Below are 12006 nucleotides of genomic sequence, written 5' to 3'. Positions count from 1 at the left end.
TAACGAGAAAGGGATACGGTTATTGCCGAGAACCTCAAATTACTTAAAGACCATCAGAATTGCGGTGGATGGTGTTGGGAGAGGAAATTAGTTACGACAGGTATTGAAATGCAAACTTCTACAAAGGGAACTTTACCGGTTCAGGAAACCTAATGACCTCCAGACTTATGGTATAAATGAAAACTGCAACTTTGGGTGCTGACTTTAGGTGATCAGCATTCCTGGTTGATGTTTGGGTGTTTTCCACCATTTGTTATTGTATTAGAAGATGTAGCAGACGTTGATCATATGACTGCTCACTATTATATGTTTTTAATATCTTTTAGTATTTAAAGGCCTATTTGTTATAGTTTATTATGCACATTTTGTTTATAGGTTACGTATGGTAATGAGCCATACTTTCATGGTGCTTTCGATAGTACTGTATGTATCAATTAACCCATGTTGCAGCCGAGGTGAGATACTGGCTTGTGGATAAATCAGGCAGAGAGAGACAGTAGCATTGCTCCCTGCAGCAGAGTGTTTTTCCCTGATATCTACGTTCCCAGCTATTATTTTGTTTGACAGGCGAGTCCCATCATGACACCAGCTGTGCTCTAAAATAAAGCAGCAAAATGGCTGAAAAAATAAAAAATAAATCCGCAATTTGTGTCAAGTCCATCTCTGAAAGAGCAATTCCAACAAGTTGAGAACAAACACTTTGATCTGTCAGGAGGAAACAAACATAACTCAATGGACAAGGCATTCTAATTACTTCCAAAGAAATCTAGTTGTACAATGAAAATATCAATAAACATTAATAATAAAGAACATATGTTGAATTAGTAGCAAAACAACAAGCTTATTTGACACTGAAAGTCATTACTTTGCTTTCACAAACAGACAATTATGAAATACATTACGATTCCATGGATTTGCCCAAGTAAACCGAAACATATAACTGTTTTCAATTAGAGGGGTGAAAAAAATTCACACAATTCACGTATGTTATTATTGCAGCATGACAGCTCAAAGCTTTAGCAATGGGATCCCTCTGCCAGTGTTCTCATGTCCTATTCCCTCACATCCTCTCTATCAGATGTCACTACTGACGACAACAGGCTGCAGTCACTGTCTCACATTAAGGCATTCCCTGGCTTGGCAAGTCTTTTGTATTGGCCATGAGAAAAGCAAAGATACATTTCGGAGCTTGTTGTAGCACAAGTAGAAATGGGAATACGTGTAATTTCTAGTTTATTCATACTATTTTTCTGCGTGCGTCGTGTGGCAAGGAAGGGGGGCTCCCTAAGGGCTTTCAAGGACATTTATTACAATTGATAGAAAAAGAACCTAATTTAAGTTATGTTCTTCTTAAATGTAACTGCCACCCTACACAGACACAAATATACTTTCTCAAAAGGTCATATTCGGTACGCTTCCATTCAATTGTTTTAATTATATTCCAATAAAGTGTAAATGATTTTATGCTTTGGTGGCAACCCTCTTTTTGTTTTACATGGACACATACCATAAGAAGTCTGCATAAAAGAGAAGCCACATCTAAAGAAGAGATATTGAAAATTTCTTGGAGTGATGAATCTGCAGTGAACTGGTTACATTTTTTATTTATTTTTTATTTGTAAAGGATTCTTTGATATAATTTCATAAGGATTGTCTTGTATATCCACAAGCATAGTGGTATATTACAGCCACCTACGTGGACTTACTGAACAGTGAAATTTTTTCACTTACTTTTAAACAAGATTATCGTGGACACGGAGACTGTTACTTCTTTGAACTATTACTATATTCTAGAGTTGAAAATCTAATTCCTATTAGGAGCGCATAGAAACATTTTTGTTTGTTTGCATACTGATATTGGGGTGATCTGTGATAATCACCATTGTTTCAGTGCTGCCCTATTTAATGTGGATCGCTTTTGTTGAAACTATCTTTTGTACAAATATACTGTATATCCTGTAATTACTACACTGTTCCTCCATTGTAGTAGCGTGGACATGGCCTCTCATGTTTGTTTTTAGATGCACACTTCAGTTTTTAGAATACGTTTTCAGTCTCAGAGCCGAGCATCATAAAGTGAATCAATCATAAATAAAATGTATAAAGAATGAACTAAAAAATAATAAATAATTGCATGAAAGCATAAAAGGACTTACAAAGTAAGAAAAGTTGGTCAGTACTGTATCACATTGTTCTTGGACACTGTAACCCAAACAGTTCCATACACTGTTGCGCGGCCTTTAGGCAGAAACCGTTGTCTATGCCCGATTCCTAAACTTCCCTGATACCTATATTATATCTCTGACTAAGCAAACTGCATGATGGGACTGGGAGTTCTACAAATCCCAGTGATGCAATCAGACTAACCATTCTCACCTTTCAAAAAGTGGTACTAAACTTACCAACGTGGCATCAGGTATTTTTAATAAATACATTTAAAAAAAGAAACAAAATAGAAAAAAAAAATCAGCAGAACAGTACACATGCAGAGGGGGCAAAGGATTTTTAATTAAATAATTATCTCAAGCAAGGTTTCAATTTAACCTGCTTGGTGGAGCCTTAGCTGCAATAGAGTTATGTCTAATTAAAAGGAAGGACTTGCTTCTTATCCCAGAGATCAACTTGCGATATATAAATGTAAAATATAATCGAAAATTCTGGTTAGACTCAATTACCTTTGAAAAATGTAACTTTATTTGCAGCAATCACGTTGTGCAGTGCATGTTGTATGAAAATATCCTATCCATCTAAGGCCAGGGGCCAAATGTCATAGGGTGAGAGTGTAGAAAATGTGAGAGTTTAGCAGTAAAGTAGTTTAGCAGTGAGTGTAAAAACATGCGAGTGTGCCTGTTCTCATACTCTATTACATTGGCAGAGTTTAAAAAGTGCGCTAAACTCTCACCCTATTACATATGGCCCCAGGTATGTTTATGTTGCAAGTCAATGATCTATCAAAGCTCCACTCGTGTACCTTATATGTATGGAAGAGTATGCTCTGTGGGCCTGATTCACAGTTGTACGCCGCTGCTATGCCAAATATGCAAATGTCGCAGCTGCCGAGAGATGTATTGTGACTCCCACCTCCGGCTTCTCATATATAAGCATCTGCATAGAATATTGGGGTATCTACGTACAAAGATTCAGCATCGGTCACAGGTCATTCGATTATTGCAGTCCTGAATGAGTCCTGAATGGTTCTGTAGAATGGACATGAAAACGGACACACTAGTGCATTATTCCTTGCGTATGGGATCGCAGCCACAGGATGTGACACACACTCGAAACAGTCATGACACGCCTGCGTTCTTTGCCGCCACTCACCGTTACCTCCCCCAAATGCTCCGTGACTGTCAATCACACAGAGTAAATAGTCACTGGGAGCAATAACGGTAATGTACCTTGACGCATGCACAATGCGACTTAGATGCATGCGCAGATTGCCGATTATCGCTCAATTGCGAAAACATCGGCATAGTGTACATGTATGAAACAGGTCCTGTGTTGCTTATTTTCCAAGGTGCATCTATTTTGTACAGCCTACAAGATTGGATACCGTATGTAAGTCTAGGCAATAAAGGGCCACTGAGCAATGATAGTAAGTGACCCTCATAACCTCATTAATATGTCTGTAAAAATAACTCTTGCCATTTACAGACAGACAGAGGTTAATAGGAAAAGATATGAAAATCGAGTCGTCTCTGTGCCAGTAAATAGTTTCCATTGTTACAGACATATGCTTAAAAACTTAAAGCAAAACTAAATGAAAGGCTGTTGACCCAGCAGATTTCGTTGGAGTGGTGTCAAGAGGTAAAATAAAATAAATTCTTTATCATATTGTAACTGTAAGCCAAAATACAATACATTAATCACTGGGAGTGCACTTTTGAAACAGATCCTTCGCCAGATGACATCAGTGTTTTGGGGATTCCCACTGACAAGGCCGCAGTGTGTTTATTTTGGTACAAACGTAAAGTTAAAAAAAAAAAAGGCTAATTAAACTCTCAACTCCTGCGTGTTTTTTACATATTCCAGAACATGTGCTGTAAATGTTACTCCAATGTGTCTTATAATCAAGCCTTGGTTTACATATGATGTGTGTGACAGTTGTTACGGTGATAGAACAGGATTGGGAATGATTTATAACAGGGGTGGCCAACCAGTGGCTCTTTTGTTTTTGTGATGTGGCTCGCGGCTCGGCAGACCCCCACTGAAACTGTGAACATTGGCCTCTGAAGCAATCGGACGCTAAAGAAGCCTGTGATTGCTTCAGAGGCCAGCGTTCCTAGTGATGCAGTGCGCGGGTGACGTCATGACGAGAAGCCTGTGAGGAGCCTGCTGGATCTAGTTAGATCCAGTCAGCGCAGCAGCGACAGCAGGAACGGGAGTGGTAGCCCTGATAGCGTGGACTCAATGAGGTAAGTACTGGGCTGGGGCACAACTACAGGTGGCACTGCATATGGGTCACAACTACAGCGGGCACTGCATATAGGGCACAACTACAGGGGGTCCTGCATAAGGGGCACAACTACAGGGGGTCCTGCATATGTGTCACAACTACAGTGGGCACTGCATATAGTAATAAATACTTCAGGCAAGCTTATCAGATTCCAGAACCTACCACATAACCTTCATAGTTTCCATATCTAATTACATCCCCTCTCACAGTCCACACATAACCTCACACATCGTCTTTCTCTCACATCCTCATGACATTTGGCCGACATTCCTGTGTGACTGGATCATGCAGCCAACCAAGAAACTGTGCATTCTGGCTGGACCAAGATGCAATATATAGCACCTATCCTTGTGTATTACTGTCTATTTCCCTATAGATTGTAAGCTTGCGAGCAGGGTCTTCCTACCTATATATCTGTCTGTTATTACCCAGTTTTGTTCTATCAATGTTGACAATTGTAAAGCGCAACGGAATATGCTGCGCTATATAAAAACTGTTAATAAATAAAATAAAATAAATAAATAAATATAGGGCACAACTAAAGGGGGTCCTGCATAAGGGGCACAACTATAGGGGGTCCTGCATAAGGGGCACAACTACAGGGGGTAATATATATAGGGCACAACTACAGGGGGTCCTGCATATGGGTCACAACTACAGCGGGCACTGCATATAGGGCACAACTACAGGGGGTCCTGCATAAGGGGCACAACTACAGGGGGTCCTGCATATGGGGCACAACTACAGCGGGCAATATATATAGGGTCACAACTACAGCGGGCACTGCATATAGGGCACAACTACAGGGGGTCCTGCATAAGGGGCACAACTACAGGGGGTCCTGCATAAGGGGCACAACTACAGGGGGTCCTGCATAAGGGGCACAACTACAGGGGGTCCTGCATATGGGGCACAACTACAGCGGGCACTGAATACAGGGCCCAACTACAGGGGGCCTGCATAAGGGGCACAACTACAGGAGGCACTGCATATGGGGCACAACTACAGGGGCCCTGCATATGGGGAACAACTACAGGGGGCACTGCATATGGGGCACAACTACAGGGGGGCATACCAAAGGCACAAAAATGGGACGTGGCCTTGTGATAGCTAGGCCACGCCCCCTTTTTGCACACGCATGCTATCATCTCCTTAACTTGACTACAGATATTTTGGGCTCTTTGCCTTTGACTGGTTGGCCACCCCTGATGTATAAGGATATCCTCGATTAAACAAATGCAGTCACACCAATGGTTTTCTGTGCAGTAGAGCAGGACAGTGCGATTACATCCTAAATTGTGTTATTTATCTGGCTACACACTGTGCTAAGGTGCTGACATAGCAATAAAGTAAACTCAGAGGACATTAAATAAACATTGAGGTCTGTGATCTCCCTATTCTTTATATACCCATGAGCTCCATGCACCATATATGCAGCAGTGGTTGCTCTCAGGCCAATGGATGACTTGCCACTTATAATCACAAAAAGGATATAGTCTGGTCAGGAGCACTGCCCACAAACAAGAAACTGAAAAACATATATATCTGAAGTCCAATTCGTGTAAGATGTATTTTAAAAACAAAGGGGGAGATGTATAAAACCTTGGAGAGAGATAAAGTACTGTATCAACCCTTCACACATCCTGTAAAATTACAGTTACTGTACACACTACAGCGATGTGTACCTGGACGATATGGCTGGCGACGGGCCGTCATATCGTATCCGTGGTACACATTAGAACGATGTGATCAAAGACGGAACGATCCGTCGTTCAATAACTTGAATATTTTTTTCCTGTAAATTGTCATGTTATTGCATGCTATACTTAATGGTAGTAGAAAGGATAATTAAAATTTCATTAAGATAGTAAAACTAATTTTAATAGCGAATTTGGGGTAACTGTGGTGCTGATTCAGAATATGACATCGGTTCTCCTAGATTGGCTGTAATTTTTCAGATACTTGGACGAGAAACAAGAAAAGCACAATAGACAACTGTACACTGACTGCTGGTTGGGTGGCCGATCACTTATATACGGAGCAGTGGCGGTTCTATGGGCGGGCTAACAGGGCCGTCGCCTGGAGCGCCGGCCCCTAGAGGGCGCCACTGAGTCCCCAGAAGAGATGCAAAAAAAAAAATCTCTGAAAAAAAAAAAAGCGCCGCTTTCCCCACCGCTAGCCACCGCCGCAGGTAGGCTGCATTTGCCGGGCACCCGCTGATATTTGTTATCAGCAGGCACCCGGCTCCCTCCCTGCAGTGGCAGCCGAAAGCCAGCGCTCACTCCTGAGCTCCGGCTTCCGGCAGAGAGCACTATGGAAGGGACGTCATGATGTCTCTCCCATAGATGCGAGGAGCCGGAGCTCACTCCTGAGCTCCTGCTCCCGCAGAGAGCACTATAGGAGGGACGTCATGACGTCTCTCCCATAGATACGTGGTGGAGCCGCGGTCGGACCGGACAGCAACGGACGCAGGAGCGGGGCTTAAGGTAAGTATTGTGTTTGTATTTTCATTTTTTTTTTTTACAGAAGCACCAGCATTGGGAACATGGCTACAGGGCGCATGGCTATAGGGGGGCATTACTACTGGGTGCATGGCTATACGGGGACATTACTACTACGGGCATTACTACTGGGAGCATGGCTATAGGGGGGCATTACTACTTGGGGGCATGGCTATAGGGGGGCATTACTACTGGGGGCATGGCTATAAGGGGCATTACTACTGGGGGCATGGCTATAAGGTGCATGGCTACAGGGGGCATGCTATAGGGGGGCATTACTACTGGGGGCATAGCTATAAGGGGCATTACTACTGGGGGCATGGCTATAAGGGGCATTACTACTGGGGGCATGGCTATAGGGGGGCATTACTACTAGGGGCATGGCTATAGAGGGGCATTACTACTGGGGGCATGGCTATAGGGGGCATTACTACTGAGGGAAATGGCTATAGGGGCATTACTACTGGGGGCATGGCTATAGGGGGGCATTACTACTGGGGGCATGGCTATAAGGGGCATTACTACTGGGGGCATGGCTATAGGGGGGCATTACTACTGGGGGCATGGCTATAAGGGGCATTACTACTGGGGACATGGCTATAGGGGGGCATTACTACTGGGGGCATGGCTATAGAGGGGTATTACTACTGGGGGCATGGCTATAGGGGGCATTACTACTGAGGGAAATGGCTATAGGGGCATTACTACTGGGGGCATGGCTATAGGTGGCATTACTACTGAGGGCATGGCTATAGGCAGACATTACTACTGGGGGCATTACAACAGGGGGCATTACTACTGGAGGCACATCTATAGGGGGGGCACTACTATAGGGGACATTACCAATGGGGGCATTAACACTGTGGGCATTACCACTGCGGGCACTGCATGGGGGGCACCACTACTGGGGTCATTGTGCAAGGGGCACTACTATTGTGGGTATTGTATTAGGGGCACTACTACTGTGAGACTTGTGTATAAGGGGCACTAATTTGGGCATTGTGTAAAAGGGGCTCCACTGTGTGTCTACAGGGCATTACTGCGTGTGGCATAATGTGTTATAAAGGCCATTACTGCGTGTGGCATAATGTGTTATACAGGGCATTACTGCATGTGGCATAATGTGTTGTAAAGGAAATTACTGTGTGTGGCATAATGTGTTATAAAGGCCATTACTGTGTGTGGCATAATGTGTTATAAAGGGCATTACAGGTTGAGTCTCCCATATCCAAATATTCCGAAATACGGAATTATTTTGGCATGACTGAGAAAATAAAATCTTTGATTTTTGATGGTTCAATGTACACAAACTTTGTCTAAGGCACAAATTAAATAATGTATAAAATTATCTTCAGGCTGTGTGTATAAGGTGTATATGAAACATAAATTAATTTAATTTCTATACACAAACTTTGCTTGTCACAAAATTATTGAAAATATTGTATAAAATGACCTGCAGGCTGTGTGTATAAGGTGTATATAACACAAATGCATTCTGTGTGTATACTTGGGCCCCATTCCCAAGATATTTCATTATGATATGCAAATATTCCAAAATACGGAATATTCCGTTATCCAAAATACCCCTGGTCCCAAGCATTTTGGATATGGGAGACTCAACCTGTACTGCGTGTGGCATAATGTGTTATAAAGGACATTACTGCATGTGGCATAATGTGTTATACAGGGCATTACTACATGTGGCATGATGTGTTATAAAGGGCATTACTGTTTAAGACATACTGTGTAAGGTGCATTACTGCACATGGCAATTATTCGCCACAAGGGGAGAGCTTGGGGGAAGCCCAGCACCTTCGTAAGTGCTAGGCACGCCACACAGTGTGATGAAATGGGGGTATTCCGCAAGGACACGCCCTCTTTCCGGAAGCGCTCGTGCTTTCAGCACGTGCAGAGGAACGCCATCTAAATAAAGCTTTTGTTTTTTTGTTTTTTGGGTTTTTTTGGGGGGGAGGGCGCAACTGGGAACTTTCGCACTGAGCTCCACAATGTCTAGAACCACCCCTGATACGGAGTGGGAGTATTCTAGAATGATCGCGGACTAAAAACTCAGAATATTTGCGTCTCCCCTTCTAGAATGTTACGGTAGATTCCCATATGCACACGTTAGGGCTAACTTCCCGATTACTTGAAGGAATCCATCATCTCAATAACTAGAGCAAATTTGAAAAAAACGAATATCATATTTTAATTCAGCAGACCCGAAATAACCTACATTCATTCCAAAATCCTTGGCAACTAAACAAAAACTATTTTTGTCGGGCTGTGTAATGGATTAACAGGATACTCTTGACGACTGTAATGTTTCCGTCATACATGTAACATGCTGACTCCTCTCCTCGATACCACCAATCATCCCATATGGGCTGCACCCATTACCATTTAATACAGTAGGCAATCTTTGTTACTACTCCTGTGTGCGGAAAAATATTGGTCGCTGAGTGCCGCTCTCATCGCTAGGTATTACATCGCCCCTGTATTGTTACTGCACTTGTCATGTTAATTATATCATCATTTATTATAGATGACACCGCAGGCAACAGACTGGTCTAGGAGATATATTGTTTCTTACCTGGGAGAAATGGGATTATTCTCTGCTTAGGGTCCTTCTGTCCAGCTTCAATTGGAAACTTATCCAATACTTGCATCTGTTACAAAACAATGATAATATATTAGGGAAAAAAACAAACAAACAAACAAACATATCCCTGTCACACAGGGGCACTTTCAGACAGCATGTACCACATGGGTGCCATTGCTTCCAATGCATAATGGAACCTGAAGCCATGGGTTGCCAGCATCAAGTATATAATTAGGCTTGGTCTATGCTTGGTCTTGTAGCACTACAACAGTTCTAGAGCCGCAGGATTGGTAATCAACTTGTTGTTCCAGTGCTAGACATTAGGTACATCTAGAACAGGGGTGGGGAACCTTTTTTCTGCCGAGGGCCATTTTGATATATATAACATTATTTGCGTGCCCGATGCAGGCCGCAGTCCCTCAATGTGACATCACACGGGGCGGGGCCACATTAGCCGGTGATTACAGCAATGCCCGGAGCATCTCTTGGATGCTCCAGGGAGCTGTAAGGGCAGCGGTGTGACCGTCTGAAGCTGACCGTCTGAAGCATCGTAAAGACGCTCCAGGTGGCACTGCTGAATATATTCTGGCTACAGGGTGCCATTCTAGGCACCCTGCTAGCCAGATGAGGCTAGCAGTAAAAAGCTCTGAGGGCCAGACAAAATGATTCCGCGGGCCCTATACAGCCCCCGGGCCTGAGGTTCCCCATCCCTGCTCTAGAATATACTCATGCAAGGACTTGGAGTTTTCCAACAGCTACAGTCCACAGGTTGCCAACAGCAACGGGTATATTTACTAACCAGTGGGATCATCAGCGGCTTTGCCAATAGATTTAAAATAGAACTAGGAACTGCGTAATTGTGTCCACTATATAAATAATTGTTAATAAATAATAATAATAAAAATTAGGCTAATGCTGTGTACACATGGGACGACACAGCGATGATCAGATAACGATCGTTATCTGATCGTTCTGCATGTATTGGATGATCGTTATCGAACATCCAACACATGCAATAACCTATGACGACCCGCGATTAACGATCGCGGGTCCATATATTAAACAGGCTAACATGGTCGAAATCGACCATGTATGCCAGTTTTCCAGGGTGATGGATGATAACGACCATTCGTGCCCGCGCATCGACCATCGTTTGGTCGTTTGCTGGGGCATTAAAGTGAAAGATTTGAACAATAACAATAAGATCCTTATCGTTATCGTTTAAATTGTTCACTTTATCTGAAGTGTGTGTTAGTATTTAACTCTATTGATGTTTTAAATCGGCAACCATTTGGTGGACACTCCTGCTGGAACTTTTAGTTCCACACCTGTTTTAGATTGAGGTTGTCCACCTCAGGAACCAACTTACAGTACAGTAAATTAACACAACCCAATTTCTAATATTTGATACACAGCTATCGTCATGCACAGTGTTTTGTGTGTAAAAAAGGATTTTGACTTCTCATTTACATTTATTGAGATGGGAAAGTAATTGAATTATCAGCTTTACACCACATCAGATTGGTTGATTGCAGTAACAAAAACAGCACGGTTCTTTACTCACATATGTGGTAAGCTCTGTATTTCATGTACTCATTACTGGGCCTGCAGAGACATTTGCCTCTCATAGCCTGTGCAGCTGTCAGGTGCACCTCGAGTACACTCACATAGGGTTGTCCTATGCACATGTTCCTCGCTTGGCTCCCACAGTTTATTTACCTAGGTGTATTTTTAGGCAGATTGAGCTGGAAATGATCCAAAACATTATTTTCAGGTTACATGGATATTTCTCAGCAACATAAATGGTCTGATTAAAGCTCGACATCGTATGGAAGTTGTTAGGAGCGTACAGTCCATTTATGCCCAACTTTGGTAAACGTTGGAAAGAAAAAGTCTTTAGGGTGTTTTGATGGTGCTCACATGTTTGCCTAGTAATGTAAGGAATACTGAATACCTCGGACCACCCACCTCATCGGGTTTCACTTCAGAAGAGCAGATGTTATGCCAATTGTGTTTTTACCCAGACCTACGTGATGCGCCACAGGCGGAAACTTTATTTTTCTACCAGCTCAAACAGACATTGGGCAAAGCAATTTCCAAACTTCTGAGCAAGAATAACTTCCTTTTTCTAAAAAAGGCAGCTGTTCGATAAAAGAATCTGAGACCGCTATGCGAAAGCTACTGTTTAAACTGATGGGGATGGACATGACCAATGCCGCCATAAGCAAGCTACAAAACTACTACAAATGTACTTTTATTGCAAAAACATATTATAGGTTTCATTGTTATGAGATTTAATTTTGCACATATAGGGTCAGATGTTGAGTTGAGCGTGCACCCGTTGTGTGTTTTCACGCTACGCAAGCTACAGAGCCAAGCAAAGACTTGAAAAAAAACGGGGTTAACGTTCAGTGTTATATGCATTTGAACTGCATGTGTACTGAGGCACA

General features: G+C 42.7%; 1 protein-coding gene across 5 annotated transcripts in view; it reads right to left on the bottom strand.

Annotated features, from left to right (window-relative positions):
* The window catches only part of SH3PXD2A (SH3 and PX domains 2A), a 378368-nt gene that overhangs the window by 245716 nt on the left and 120646 nt on the right, over positions 1–12006 (bottom strand). For all 5 annotated transcript variants that reach the window (XM_088448737.1, XM_088448738.1, XM_088448740.1 and 2 more), the window contains exon 3: positions 9548–9623. In XM_088448737.1, the coding sequence (XP_088304863.1) occupies positions 9548–9623 (76 nt within the window). The remainder of the gene's footprint in view (positions 1–9547; positions 9624–12006) is intronic.

The sequence above is a fragment of the Taudactylus pleione genome, unplaced genomic scaffold (assembly GCF_031769625.1).
Source record: "Taudactylus pleione unplaced genomic scaffold, aTauple2 ptg000464l, whole genome shotgun sequence".
NCBI lineage: Eukaryota > Metazoa > Chordata > Amphibia > Anura > Myobatrachidae > Taudactylus > Taudactylus pleione.
Note: the sequence above shows the minus strand (reverse complement) of the source record. Positions and strands in the feature narration are given on the sequence as shown.